We start from the raw sequence: 16,486 nt of genomic DNA, 5'->3' as shown, positions 1-16,486 counted from the left end.
ACATTTCCTATGTGTTCATGTTAGCATATTATTACATATATTATGTCATTGTAATATATTGTATAATGGGTTTAATAAATCCAATTCTTTAGCTCTTTTTAAGTACCATATGCATTTCTTCTGTAAAGACCATCAGTGAAGGTTGTTTTATATTTTTGAATAAAATAAAATAAATTGTGCCACGAGTTGTGAGCTTTTAGATCTCCTATTTTCAGCACACACCGTTGTAAGCAGTAATAATAAGCAGACAGACTGTGAGAGAAAGTGGATTAACCAACACTGCTGCCTGGTGGTCAAAATGAGAAAACATCTAAACATGTGCTTGTTATAGGTTTCCAGATATCTGTTATCCATTATTGCAACATTAACAGAGATCACACTGATGTGATGCCTCCCCTGCAAACATAATATCTATATGATTGTGAAAATATTTATTTGTGTATTATGAATTTTGTACCAAACCTTGATAAGTTGATATACCACCCAAAGTGAGTTCGAAAACATGACCAACGACAAAAAAAAAAAAACTCCCATACCTACGAGAAATACAACAATGTGCAAACACAGCAGCAAGATGTGTGAACTGTTGCGATAAATGAAGGCTAGAGACTGGAACACAACCACCCAAACCATTGATTGACAACGACATCTAGACCTACTGCACATACAGTATTAAATAAAGCTGCTAGCTTTAAACACATTTTAAATCAGAGTTTTTCTTTTTCTTATACTACCGGTATTTAAATCGTATTGAGAAGTTCCAAAAGCTTTATACCCTGTATAAAATGACAATGCGACATAGCTCTGTTTACGCAATGCTGTACCCCCTCAAACTGTACATATGTTCCCCATTTTCAACTGTTTTTATTTTATTTTGACACTTGCTTTGGCAATGTAAGCAACTTTTTTCTTGTTGGTTTGACATTTTTAAACATCTGTATGGGGTCCCTGGCACTAAATATGTTCAGATAGCACAGGGGCCCGTGGCCAAACACATTAATGTTGGGGTCCGTGACATGAATCAGAATCACTGCTGTACATCTTTCTGTCTATCAGTCCCTTGATGCTTGTCCCTTGTTTTGCCTGTCTGTCTGCTTGTCTTTGTTGTACAGTACATGCATCTTACAGCAAGTATTAAAGCTGTTCCTGTTCTCTATTAGAACAGAAACGTATTTTGGAAAACGTTTACATGATTATAGAGAGTGATGGAGCAAAAACTGGAAAATGCAATAGAGCTGGCCAATGCCTCTGTCTGAAATAAAACCTGTGAAAATTGTTCTCACTTGTGGTAGTAGAGTGAATCATAACTTGATATTTGTATCCAAGAAGTTAATCCTGGAAGATCTTTTTATTCAAATTATTTTATTTGACCCAAGTTAATACTAAAATAAGAGCACAGTGATTGCTTCTTCCATAGATCTTACATTATATTAATTATGTTGGGATATTAATGTTAATACATTCACTATGACTCCAAACGCCAAATGAAATGAAAGAGAAAACAAAAATAACTTTGTTTAAACTATATACATTTACAATGTGTACATAATGTATAAAAAATGTACTGATTGACATTTTGAAGAAAAATAAAATATTGAGAACTGAAAATTAAATTGAAAATTAAAAGTCAAAGCCATCTGTTGACAGGACAATAACTTGCCTTTTGGCTGAGGGAAAACAGCTCTTCCATCTGCTCCTGCAACATGTCCAACAACTGCATTCTGCGCTCACTCTTCCTCAAGCCCATGTCTGCTGACTGCACTGCTCTCCATCTTGCCATCTCCTTGTTCAAGAGGGTAGAGAGAAAAGACATTTCGGGTCAGCTAAACACAAAGGACCCCAGAATAGGACATTGATGCAGGGGTGCAACAGTTAATGGAATATTTCACCATGAAACATGTTTGGGGTCATTTTAACAACTACTCAGGGTTTTGTGTGCACCCCAGACAGTTTTTAAGTTGCTTGATTCAATATTTAGATATTTGATATTGATTTGTATCAGACAAGCCCCCTTCCTATAACCCATAATTCAAACTCCATTTTAACCATGTTGGATTCACTGAATAACACACATCCTTGGTTCTGTTGACTGATATGTCTTTCCAAGTAATGTCTTTGTTTATTTTATTTTTTTCATTTCCCACATAAATTAGATAAAAACAACACCACACAGGTCCCTTAAGTTAGAAACGTTATAAGCCAAGACTCACCCTGAGAGCTTTCCGACCAGCAATGGAACCCATCTTTCGTACAGGCATCAACCAGAAACCTGAGAAAGCACACACATGAAAGGAAATTTGCCAAGAAATAAAACTTTTTAACAGGAACATTAACAGACATCATTTTCTGCCTTTTTAAATACGCTGTCTCCACCTACCTAGGTATGTCCCCATGTGTTCAGTATTATACTGAGGTAGGCTCTCTAGTGGTACTCTGAAAACCTTCAAAAATACATTAAAACAGAATTTTAGACAAAGACAACTGGACAAATTATATAATCAATCACATTGATTGAATGCGCAATTGTGCATTTTAGACTCTCAAGCCCAATCAAACATGTGATCTTTAATTGCGACCGCAGATTAGTATGTGAACGGTCACAGCTTGTCCGTATGTATGTATCTCTGTCACGCCTGACACTGTAATTCTAAGGGTTTGCCGCTCTGACATCACGCTCTGGCTTCACTGTGATGTCACACTAACAGAATCCCTTTTATGCCCATATATGGAGTTCCATGATCATCAATATTAAGCCCATATCTAACAGGACTTCATATGAGAATGCCCATATATGGAGGCCACATCGGCCACATACCACACTAACATAATCCATATATGGCCAAGACAGCCCATATCTGTGTGGCTGGTTCTACAGACAGGGATCTCCATGTATGGGCCTAAAAGGGTATGGTGTCAGATGTCATGGCCTGGACACGGAACACCATATGTGGGCATAAAAGAGAGACAGGCAGACAGAAACAAAAGTGCTCCATATAATGTATGGGCATGAAATAAATCAATGCCCATGTCGGGCAGAATAGTCCTATATAGCTCAAAACCAGCAGTACTGTGGGTCCTCTCCTCATGATAGGAAGAAACCCAGCAGCACGTACTGGTGGTCCAGATTGGCAGATTGTTATCACATCAGTTGAGTAAAAACCAGTATGCTGTGATCATCGTTGTTTAACAACTAGTCTTATTACTGTGTGTGTAATGCAAACTAAATGTTGAGTAAAGCAAGCATTGTGAGCTTGTAGATCTGCTATTTTCAAAAGATTGTTATACAATTTATTGAAAACTTGAAATGGGATATTCTGCATAATGAGTACTTTTTAAAACATTGAGTAGGCCTACTTTTACCACTGAAAATGACAGTTGCTGGTCACTGTCAGTGTCAGCTAGGTGTGTTTGGTTTGTCCACAGACTACACATTGAAGAATTGATTGAAGAATGTATTAGAAGATTGCAATAGAAACACGTACAGTTTCATGACAGTACAAATCACTGGTACAGGGTACAGGGGCAACTAAAAGGAGATCATAGAAAGCCGAGGCTTATTTCCACAGGAACCACACTTTAAGTAGACCTATCTCATATAACATTGAAAGACAGACGGATAGAACATGGTACTTTATCTAGACTAGGATAATATCAATTTCAAAAGCATACAACATACACCTCACTTGGTAGTCTATATCTTGACACACATTTTAATCCCAAGTTCTGTGGGGAAATATAGTATTACTACTACTAATAATGGCTAAACAGTGTTGTCAGTGTTGTTAATGTTGACAAACATCTTCCAGTTGAAAAGTAACGTGCTATGCTAACCTGACTCCGCCAGATGGGGAGAGTGTTTTCTGCTGGTGTTTGTCCGAGTGTTAAAGGGTGCGTTCGGAAATGCGCACCGGGTGTGTGCTCAGTGTAGTGAGTGCCTAAACCTAACCCTAATCCTAACCCTAACCTCAGTAAAACTATATGCCTAAACCCAACCCTAGTCCTAACCCTAACCTCAGTAAAACTATGCCTAAAACTATCCATAACCCTAACCCTAACCAGAACCGGTGCGTATTTCCGAACGCACCCTTTGATACACTCGGACTGAAACACCAGCAGAAAACACTCTCCCCCGCCGGATGGTGGCAGCAGTGCGTAGAGTAGGTCGGACTGGGCGGTACGCACTGCTGCCACCATCTGGCGGAGTCATAGCGCTATGCATTATGTGAAACAACATGTTGCATTTTAAAAACAAACATCGCGTTAACTGCGCCGAGAACACAACAACAGCAGATCTACAAACTCTCAAAGCAGTGCAGGTGCGGCACGTTGTGAGCTTGAAGGTCTGCTGACTCCGCTCTCGTTCTCTCGGCACGCGACGGGGGCGGTTCCAGATGTGACTGACCAATCACAGCGGGTCGTAGCTGTCAAATGGACCAATCAGACGACGGGTCTGTCTCCAGCTGATAATATCAAACTGTTTTCTCTGGTGTTTCTCAGTCTATCACTTTGACACCTGCGGACTGGAAGTTCATTTTTTTCAAGCAGAGTTAACAGTTGACTAGGCTACTTTTCACCACTACTTCTACTACTACTACTACTACTACTCTTACTACTACTCTTACTCCTACTCCTACTACTACCACGAGTTCGAGTTCGTCAACAACAACGGACAACTGATATCACGGAGATGGTATGTTAACCGTTTATTATTATAATATGTACTGTAAACGTGTAATTATGTTTTTTTTACCGCACGTCGTTGTTTAGACGGACGGTTAGTTAGCATACGGTATGCTAGCTTAGACGTTATGTTAACATAATATAGGCAACTGTAAACGTACTAATGTTATTTACACGACGTTGTTTGACAGACGGTTTGTTTAGGCCCTATAGTATCTGGTATTAGACTAATTTGAAACTTAGTTAGCACACGGTATGCTAGCATAGACGTTATATTAACACAATATAGGCAACTGTAAACGTGTAATGTTATTTACAGCACGTTTTACAGACGGTTTGTTTTGGCCCTATCATCTGGGTACGGCTAATTTGAAACGTTAATTAGCATGAGGTTGTTTTCGTTCGATGTCGTTTAGATTAATGTCGGTTTACCTTTTTCGTTTACTAAATGCCTACATTGTAAATTGTAATAATGAGTCGTCGTGCATCTGGTACGTGCTTTCAAGCGAGTGTTTGTTCGTTTCATTCAATGTTAATTTAACTCTGGAAAACAAATTTAGCCAAAGGGACTGTCTGGTTCAAATATTAATGTTACCGAACGTAAACGGTTACATTAATGACTCTTTGGTCCGGTTTGGAACCGATTGACTCGGATGTAGAGTGAGGTTCAAACGGGGCTTAACTGATCTGACTCTCATTGTTACTAACGGCCATTTATCACCGAACGAGGATGTTACCATGTCCTGTCAACGACCCCCAGATTATTATTATTAGGCTATGTATTTGGCTATGGACCTCCCCATCCATAAATATGTTGGTTTTTTTTAAGATGTGTGTTAAAATTCAACATTTCTTTCAAGCTGTCTTGAAAATAGCAGATCTACATGCTCACAATGCCTATAGCAGCATAATGAGTCATGACACATAGTGAGTTTGTACATCAGTTATGTATTAACTGATTTTGTTTGGCCTAATATATTGTGCTGGGGACCCCTTCAAGGACCCCTACAGTTCTAACCAATGGACCTGTAAACGTTTACAGTTACTCCCTCTCAGAGTTACAAATGAACACTGAGGATTTTACTGATGTGCAAATAACCAAATGTTCTATCCATCTTCAACTGCTTATCTGGAGTCGGGGTTGAGGGTGCAACAGTTCCACCAGAGAGTTCCAGACTCTTCCCTGGCACCATTAGCCACTTGTCATCCTGGGGGTTACCAAGGCCAGCATGGGGATATAATCTCCTCATCTGGTTCTGTCTTCTCCAGTGTCTCCTTCCAGTGGGACATGCCCAGAGCAGCACCCTAAGGAGACCCCTCAGGAACATCCATGCCCGAACCTTTTCCACCTGAAGGAGCTTATGGCTCCTGGCTAAGTTTCATTCATACATTCTTTCTAATCATTATTGATAAAAACAAAAATGCTGTCAGAGTCCTCTTAACTTTTTGTTTTTTTTTTACCCTACTTGATACAGCTTCACACAGAACAGAAGAATCAAAAATAGCAGATCTACAAGCTCGAAGAAGCGGCGTGTTTTTTACATTTATCTACCTATCTACATTTGAATCCTGAAAAGTATCACTTTTGGACATTGATTTAGTACTTGAACTCAATTTACTAATGTCTCCATTTTCTCCCATAGGATGCTGCAGCAGCTACCAGCTTCACCTGGACGTCTGCCCTGATTCAGGACCCCAACAACCCATCAAACACCAGGGTGGTCTTGAAGAGGGTTTGGACCCAGCGCCGTCAGGACGACTGGACGTGTACCCTGGTCGATGACCCCCGGAATCCCAGGGTGACACAGAGGAGGAAGGTGCCAGAGAACGATGCCTCAGCAGGAGACGCAGCCAAGCCACAGGTGAGTTGGTTTCCGTGTCTGACCGACAGTTCAGACACGGAAACTGACTCTCCTCTTTCTTCTCCCCCACAGGTCACCACCAGGAAGAGAGTTGCAGTGGCCAAGAAGAAGCGTGCACCCATGACTGGCTGGTTGAAGTAAGGACAGTTTCGGTCACTTGTTCTCATGGTTTTGTTATTCTTGACCACAAATGTTTAAGAATCATGTTTAGATGGTATTTAGCATGTTGTATAGACAGATGCTAGGTTAATTGGTTACCTGAGGCACTACATTGTTCTCTCTGTGCTGTATTTATGTGACTATTTACCTTGTTGTTTATTGACTGGAGTTCATAACCCTAACCCTCTGCTTATTGTCATCTCTCTCTTTTTGCAGGGGTATGCAAGGCTTCCTCCAGCAGAAGCACATCTCTCAGACCACAGGTGCCAATCGTAGGCCAACAATGAGAACCTGCCAAGGAGACTCCTGCCAGGGACAATGCCATCAAGGTGTTGCCTGCAGAGGACAGAGGCCACCGCCACCCAAACACCACCTGCTGATCGATCAAGATTATGTCGCCAGCATCAGGACGTGCATCGTCATCGAGGACCCCAACAACAGCAGGATGGCCCAGAGGAGGAAGGTGAGGCAAAACGTTCATATAGAGAGTTTACAATAAGTGACACAGTTACTGGTTACATTGTACACACATTATGTACTCAAACTCTAAATGAGAGAGCTTACCGACCTATACGAGCACCAAACAAAGCTTCATTTTAGGGCTAATGCTACAATATGTACATATCTGTAAGCTTGATGAAATTAAAATAAATATAAACAAGGATACAATATTGTGATTAAATGTTTTGTTGTAGTTGTGAATTGCATTGTTTGAATATATAATAATTAATGTAACTAGTAACTGTCTTAGTTATGGCGAGACATAACTTACTCTATGTATGATTTACTCATGTGGCAAGATATTACGCATTGTAGTCGAGAAAGAGCTGGACATTGATACTAAAACACCTGTGTTTCTTCTCCATCCACAGGGACCATCTGCTGCCGTCGGCACCAGGAGACCACCTGGACCCTGTCAACGATTGAGGTTGTTGAGAGCCCAGATGCAGGCACCGCTCCCCAGGATCTCCAAGACCTGAACTTCAGGACATTTGAGGATGGACACCTGGACGTTTACTTTGAGTAGTGTACTCAAGTACATTTTTGGAGTGTTTTTTATTTATTTATGTTTGTATTTATTTTTTTTCCCTCCCAAGCACTTGACTTTCACTGCAATTCATTTCAAATAGAAATTTACTTTTTACTCAGCATTTCTTGGAACAAAAATAGCCTACTACAGTTGTGCCCCCTCAACCCCCTCTGAGAATTAGGTTCATTAGTGTAGCCACTGTTCCTTTGACTTTTAACTTGTGAACTATGCTCAAAACTGTACTTCTAGGAACATTCAGTGCCTTTGCAATGTTTTATATCCTTTTCCTTTTTTAATCTCTTTAAAGGACAATAGATCAAACTCTTGTGTGCTGATTAAGTAATTAATGTTTCATTTTGGTTAAAATGATATGGCAACAGGGTTGAAATGACAGTAACGGGGTTAAATAGCTACATTACCTTTGACCATAGATTATTGTTAGTATGACAAATACATGTCTTATAATAACTTGAATATTATTTGAAAAACGTTTTAATGTTACACATAAGGATGGTCAGCACACAATCAAGCAATGAATGTTCCTAAAAGTACGGTTTTGAGGATACCGGTAGTTCACAAGTTCAAAGTTAAAGGAACAGTGGCTACACTAATAAACCTAATTTTCAGAGGGGGTTGAATAATTTTGAATATTGTGAATTAACAACTCATGCCCTTTTCAATTTTAGTGACACTAGCTGATCTACAAGCTCCCAACATTACACAGATAGATAGTTTAGATATTTTGGTTATTTCTTATTGGACGCCACTACGAGATGGGTCCTAGTTTTTCTTTTGTTTCATCAAATAAATTGCATCACAGTAGATATTTTGGTTATTAGTTCTTATTGGACACCACTACGAGATGGGTCCTAGTTTTTCCTTTTATATTTTGGTTATTAGTTCTTATTGGACACCACTACGAGATGGGTCCTAGTTTTTCCTTGATTCATCAAATAAATTGTATAGTGATGTTATTTTGTACAGATATAAGTATATTTTCATGAGCCTTTGTTTTTGCACTTTGATTATTATTGCATATTTAACAGTTCTGTAAATATTGGTGTTATATTGTACATTGACAATGGTTTAATCTTTTATTTCTCACTTTTGTTTTTTAATTATCTTGTTTTATACATTTAATGTTTTCTTATACAGTTTAAGTTGTGCTTGTGTAATAAATAATGCATTTTATTTGATAATCATATATCAAGCTTCATCTCGTTCTTTTCTTTGACTTTTACTGTGAAATATAAGCAATGCAAAGTGGTTCATTCCAGTAACTGAAGATTGGCAATAACAGTTGTTGATTTATTTTTTATTCCAGGCTTGAGGTTTGACTGACTATACACAACTAACTGTACTGCCTCCTTGCAGGTCTGGGTATGGGAGTTGTATTCTATCTAAATGCTAGATAAACATACCATTTGGACTGTTACATAAGATGGTTGGTAGAAAGGTCTTTTGTCTCCCAGGGTGACAGGTGGCACGGTGACAAGAGTTTGACAGCGATGGGCAGCTGGACCTGCTGCTGGCCCTGGACACAGTGCATCACATCTCAGTCCGCAAGGTCACACAGTGCCTCTCTGGTGTGTGTGCAAGACAGGATAAAATTGTATACCATATATTCTGTAGAGGTCTATATTACCTTTAAATATCTTGCTCCATAACGGTTCTAGAATCGATTGATCTCCGCCATAAAAAAGGATGTATTATCTTATATCTATATCTCTATAATGTGCATAGGTAGCTTCAAGTTCCCTTTTTGAGAAAAAGCCCCCAACTTGAACTTGAGCCTCATATCTCCTAATATAAATCTATTCATTCACATGAAATAATGGGTGAAGGTTTTGGAGGTCTCTGGGCCAGGTGGCATTTTGATGACCCCATTCAGCCCAGAACAAATTAACTCCTGCCTTCACACCTTCACCCCTCTTCTCCTTTACTGCTTCTGGTCCCTCTCCTCTCTTGAGTTGTTCTGTGTTGCATATCGTCACTGTCGGGCAGAAACCTTGTATCTCCAAGTTTCAAATGTGCATGTTTTTTTGGGGGATGTAAAGCTTCATCACACAAGGCCGTCGCACAAAAATAGTGAAAACAGCAGATCTACAAGCACACAACACCTCGCAGTGTTTGCTTGTAGATCGGCTGTTTTCACTTGTCTAAATCATTTTTAAAATGATAAATACAAAACGAACGGTATTTGGACATGAGGTTTCCACCCGACAACGACGATATGGAAATCTACTCTATTTGCTTGTCATGAAATGTCAACGGTGTTGCACTCCTGAAACACAAGGAACCAAACTTGATTAAAAGTGTTCCAATCAACATCTTCAGGGGGATTATTATCGAAAGATGCACAAAAAGAAAACAGATTACATTAATATTGTGGTGATGAAGCCGTATTTATTTGATGTTGGTCATACAGTACACACCTCATTACCATGTGTATTAAACAAAAAAAAGCAGTATTAAAATGTGTTTCTTGAAGGCTAATTTATATTTTGTTGCACAACACTCTTGACACATGTTGCTTGATAAAAATGACTCATTTTCAACAGGGAAAAAAAGTGTTGCATTGACACTTCTTTAAAAAGGGTTATGTGATTAAGTATACATTTGCCTTTCAGTTATGCACAAATATTGTACTGTAACACATTCACATTTAAAGGAATCATTTTGGCAGTTATGGTTCTTTGGAGGTTTAGACCATAATAAAAGGAAGGAAGGGTTGTGTATCTTGAACATGACACAAGGAAGACTTTAATTCATTCTCTCTTCAAGGACTGCTACATTTAATGTACACAATGTATTTGCATAATCAACATTTAGGAGGAGTTGGTCCCGTACATTGTAACCAAGAGGTTACTGTACAGTTGTGTCTATGAGCATGTGAATGTAATTTAAGATTATGTAATAAATAACATGGAAGCTGCAAGTGAGAAAGACTACAGATCAGCTACAGAATGTACATGGGGGTACTGACCTACATTCAATAGCTACCAGACAGATACAATGATTTAAATCTCAGCAGATTGGCTGCTGCTGTTCTCTAGCACATCTGGGCGCTAGGTTCCAGGTAGGTAGATGTGCTTGACCTCATCAAATCTTTGCATATATCAACATAATTTGCTCACAATTCGGTAAAATATCATTCCACATTCCAGCACGTTTTGGAAAGACTGTATGGCCAATGTTTCCCTTTTCTTTTTTACACTTCATTAATCCCCTAGCACAGGGGTCTTCAAGGTTTTCAGGCTAAGGACCCCTTAACTGAGAGAGAGATGAAGCAGGGACCCCCATTACATGCTGTATAAAATTATGTTTGTAGATTTCTTAGACAGAGTAGACTTGTTTGACAGCACTATCATCAGTGTAGGTTGTTGGTCTAATGTGTATTTTAGACATTTAACCACTTGAACCATCAATACTTAAGTCTGACTGTCTTGTTTCCCTCTACACCAAACATCGTTTCCAAGAATAGCAGATCTACAAGCTCACAACGCCTCTTTGCCAAGAATAGCAGATCTACAAGCTCACAACGCCTCGCAGCATGAGGTGTAGTGAGCTTGTAGATCTGCTATTTTGTAGCTTGGATATTCGTTCCACACATAATAGGGGTACTAGGGTTCAAGTGGTAGTGTAGAGGGAAAAAAAGGTCCTATCACACACAAAGATTTGGAGGACCCCCTGTTGAAGACCCCTGCCCTAGCAGTTGATGGTAATGAGCTGCAATAATGAGCGTTCTGTTGGTTGACTCTAGGTGGGTTCTCATGTGAAGTCTCTTCCCTTCTTGGCAGCCTGCACATGAGTCAGAACAGGACAACTTTAGCAGTGAGAGATGAGGAGCAACATGCCTGGCCTTGTGTTTAGTTTGACATGCTAGCCTTTATGGGAACTTAGCCAAGAGCTCTAGTGTCTGTTGTCTAAGCTTCTCCAGGTGGACCATCCATGGTGGTGAGTGAAAAACGGGCCTAGAGGTATGGTTGAGTGGTTGTGTGTGTGCCTCGTCATCGACCGGTGCTACCGGATGTTGTGCTGCTGCCTGAGCTGGAACCACTGGAGCCTCGGTCCTCGTAAATAGAGATTTCAATCTGATGAAAGAGGAGTTAAGGAGGCTGCCGACATAAGAGGTATGAAAGTTGATCAATGATCACACATGGTAATCAGGGGTGTCGCACCAAATTCTGGGCCCTGGGTACAAGGATTCACTCACATTTTGTGCTTTAACTATTGAAAAATAGCAGATACAAGCGCTGCGAGCTTGTAGATCTACTATTTTGAAAATTTGTGCAAGTCTTTGAATATTTCAAATCCTTCTAAAGTACCATGCATAGTAGTACATAAGGACCGCAGGAATACACAAGCAACGGAGGGTGAGAGAACTTTACTCTGTTTGGTCCGGTTTGACTTCCAGTAAGTAACACTCCGGATGATTTCTCTCCGTATACAGACCTTTACGGACACCTTTAGGCACCCAACTGGACGGACTGAAGATTTATCCGTAGCAAGAAGTACCCACGGCCACCGTTGTCAATCGTAGGCGCAGACGCGCAGTAGTGAGGAAAATTACTTTTCCTCTGCTCTATGACAGCAGTTCTCAAACTGTATGTCCCAATGAGAAATATATTGTATCAAGAAACGGTAAAAAAAGTAACGTCGCAACACACACACACACACACACACACACACACACACACACACACACACACACACACACACACACACACACACACACACACACACACACACACACACACACACACACACACACACACACACACACACACACACACACACACACACACACACACACACACAGCCTATCCTCCTCCGACAGCTGCCAACAAGACGAGGCACACAAGAAGAGCTGATTAATTAGCTCAGCGGCTCATCATATACTTGGGAATTATATGCGGGTGTGTTTTGTTCCGGATCCATATGTGGTTAAATCTGTACCCTCGCAGAGTTTTACATTTACCGCGAATCCGCGAAGCAACTTTGCCGACAGACAGCAGTCTGGGTCAAGAAATTCTGTGGTTCTACATATTTTGGCTGCTTCGCTTTTGTTAGCTATTCTGTTCTGTGCTGCGAGGCACAATATGTGGCGCACGGCCCAACGGAGAGCGCTTGGCACGGACATAACGTATAGGAGGAACTATGTATGTCGACGGAATTACTGTACGTAATCCCTCACCCAAAACGTACACAAAATCAACCATACATAACTATAAAAGGGTTTTTGAAAAACCTATGTTTCTATGTTTCTAACCCTAACCCTAACCCTAACCCAGGACCCCCAAAATGATATGTATTTGGCCACGGACCCCCATCTCAAAATATTTAGTTCCAGGGACCCCCCAGAAGCAAAATTTGAGATACAAATGTTCACTTAAAAAACACATATATTCAAAGATTTGCACACATTTTCACGACTTTTCAAAAATAGCAGATCTACAAGCTCGCAGTGCGGCACTCGGTGCCGCGCTGTGAGCTTGTATATCTGCTATTCTTCAATAGCTAAAGTATAAAATAATTAAGGCCCCTCCACCTTGGGCCCTAGTAACTCAGTCCCACTCCCCCCACCCTTGTGACACCCCTGCATGGTAATACATTATCACATGCATACCCCCCCTGCCACACACACACACAAGATTAAGGATACAACCCTCATTCCCCTTTCAATGGGATCTGTGATGAGCAGCCCTCTGGGAGCGTAGATCTTCTCATTTTGTTCTTGGATATACTTGGCAATCTTCTTCAGTACCTGAATCACAGACAGATCATAATGGCAAGTTGACATGAGAGAATGAAAGAACAAATGGCACCAGATTATCAACCCAGGTAATCCTGGGCCAGTAAGAGACATCTTCTCCAAGTCTTACTTTCTCATAGCGTGTCTCCATGCAGAGGAAGATGAGGTAGGCAGTGGAACAGGCCAGGCATCCCTCCAGGTAGGACTGGCCTCCAATCTTCTCCGCCTCGGTGTAGTAGTTATTCAACGTCTTCACAGTGTCCTCAAACAGTGTCCGCTCAATCTGGAGACAAGCATGAGCATACAGTATAATATGTTATGCTACTGCGAGTAAAGTGTGCATAGAAATGTTGCCAGATACTGATAGGTAGTTAATTTGCACCCATAATAAAGCTTGAGTAGTAAATGCACTTTATATGTGAAACAAATCTCAAAGTGCTACTTTCAAAAAGGCAAAGAAACAAAGCAAAAACAAAACAAGAAGATTTAAAAAGGCCTAAAATGGTCAAAGGCAGTTTAAATTAGTAAATTAAGAACAGTGCACAATTATACACAGCTCAGATAAGGTTTAAAAGCACATGGTGGATCACCTATATTACACAGCCAAAATAATACGGTTAAAAGGCTGTGAAAAAGAAAGGTCTTCAGTCCCCATTTAAAAGCATCGACTGACTGTGGTGCTCTCAGGTGGTCAGGGAGGGCATTCCACAGCAGTGCAGCAGCTGAGCAGAAGGCCAGGCAGTATGACAGTGTCGGTCGCTGATAACAAGCAAGTGACGCTATCATTATTACGAAATGAGGTAATTCAATGCATCCACACTTTAACACACATCCTCACTTTTCTTCAAATATTTTATTACTGCTGACCGACACTACATGGACACAAACAGTAGTGCTTTCGAGGCCGGACGGCGTCGGGCCAATACATTTCCCACATGCAAGCGCAGGAAAGGCACGGAACAGTGCATGCTATTACCATAGACTTATAGACTATAACACGTCCCCATAGATTCAACGAATGATGGCGCGCCATATAGCACATCTGATCAAACGGCTATTTGCATAACAAGTTTACCAGGTTTACCAGTGAGTGGTGGGCTTGCTTGCGCATCCCCATAGATTCACAAGCCCAAGTAGGCTACCCTTATTCATATGGATGGCACTTTAACACCTACTGCAGGTTTCCAGCAGTGACTGTATGTGCGTACGTCCTCATAGGCTACATGGCTCCAGTACTGTTGTAGGTAGACCTTCTGTTTCAGATTCGTTCAAAGCAAACCTTTTAGTTTCTCTACTGCAGCACAGTATTTTCTATTTGCTACATGCGCACATGTAGGCACACGCACACATCTAGAGTCGTGTGTGCACGTGATGTCAATAAATGACCGCCCCCCCTGAAAAGAAAACACCAAAGCACCACTGGACACAAATACACACATGTACTCACTGAATCACACACATTTGCCATTGAAGAGAAAACAAATGAAAATGTTCCCTACACAACCCCTCACCCTGCTTTCCAGTTCAGAGGGGAACTTAGTTTGGAACTTGCAGGTGGTGCCTTCGCTATAGTCCCTCTGAACGAAGACTTTGTTGGCCAGCGATGCACTATGCCTCAGCTCCTGCAGGTTGTGGAACTAGAGGACAAACAGCACACAGAAAGCATATTCAAATTCAAGGACATTATCACCGGACAGACCTGTATGTTGCATCATGACATGTTGTTAGATTGTAGCAGTTCTTTTTTGGCGAGTGACACTGTCATATTAGAGAATCCATCCCCGTACCCATTCAATTGTAATGTTTGCAAACAACGGCAGATGCTGTTGCCTTTAGGGATATTGGATGATAGAGGACAAGCACTCAGCATGTGATCAATCACTACTCTAGCTGTGTGGACTCCACTCTGCCTTGTTGCGTGTTGGACCTGAGCCCAGTACTGGACATACTATCTTATCTCTCATTCTCTCTCTGGCAGCCAGGATATGGAAGCAAGCTGGGAAGGAGATGGTACAACATTTCACTACAACTCACAACAGATCAATTCAGCAAAACAGGATTAAACAAACTGACGAAACATTTTTCTTTCTTTTTAACAACAAAAGCTTCTTATTTTTTGTATATATATTTTTTTCTTCCTACAGATGATAGTGGGGGTGGGAAGCGGTGAATCCCAATTAAATGTCGTCGCTCGTTTTATTTTTAACATTACAGGTTCAGAGGAGAGATTATTGTGAGGATGGAATAGCAGAACGGTCGCTGTCCGCGGTGCTGATCTCCATATAGCGTGTGCAGTCATATTGCATGATCATCATAAACATCAGTGGCGACATGACACTGGATTAACGGGACGACTCAACAACACACAAAAAGAGATCTGCTTTCACAAAAACAGCTTAACACGGCGATGTCTGCGCGATGATCCGCTGTTTCTGCCCCACTTGTATTTCCATTTAAAAAAAATCAAAGCAGTTCCTCTTCTTCACCGAACATTCGCCCAAAGAAGCTAAAAGCAAATATGCTTGATACATTAGACGAAAGAAAAATTATATATATAAAAAACATACATTTGTTTCAAGCGTGCTGCGATTGTCTCACACAATTTAACCTTGTGTAGCCTGTGGGGTAGGCTGTGCCATGCCTAGACTGTTGGCAGCATTCGAGCCTTCATTTTCGTAGATAGCCTAATAAAATTATAAAAGCTGCTTTTCAACGCTACAAAAACACATCAAGAGATTAATTGTCGTGTATGTTATAATATATATGCTCACCTCCGTCGCCATGTTGCCATCCGTGGCCGTAGGGACGCGTCCCAGTGTGTGTAGTGTACCGAAATCGCTTTGGAGACAGAAAGGATTGGAGGACTGGAGGGGGGAGGGGAGAAGGCGGAGAGACGAGACCACACGAATAGAGGAGGAATATGGGCGTGAAAACACTATGTGCGTTTATTTTACCGTTTTAACGACGTCATGGCAATATTTCCAGTGAGATGAGTAGCCT

At 40.8% G+C, this 16,486-nt stretch overlaps 1 protein-coding gene across 1 annotated transcript; it reads right to left on the bottom strand.

Moving 5' to 3' along the window:
• Positions 1–11,741: 11,741 nt before the first annotated feature.
• golga7ba (golgin A7 family, member Ba) lies at positions 11,742–16,287 on the bottom strand (the record flags this gene model as incomplete). The annotated part of the gene is made up of 5 exons (XM_080721000.1): positions 16,258–16,287; positions 14,998–15,123; positions 13,617–13,769; positions 13,397–13,498; positions 11,742–11,825 (listed from the first exon to the last, which is right to left on the bottom strand). The coding sequence occupies exons 1-5, from the start codon at positions 16,267–16,269 to the stop codon at positions 11,742–11,744; spliced, it is 477 nt and encodes a 158-aa protein (XP_080577126.1). The 5' UTR covers positions 16,270–16,287.
• Between the last annotated feature and the right edge of the window lie 199 nt (positions 16,288–16,486).

The sequence above is a fragment of the Nannobrachium achirus genome, assembly GCF_963921795.1.
Source record: "Nannobrachium achirus genome assembly, chromosome: 3".
Classification (NCBI taxonomy): domain Eukaryota; kingdom Metazoa; phylum Chordata; class Actinopteri; order Myctophiformes; family Myctophidae; genus Nannobrachium; species Nannobrachium achirus.
The sequence above is the reverse complement of the archived record's forward strand: the minus strand, read 5'-3'. Positions and strand labels throughout refer to the sequence as shown.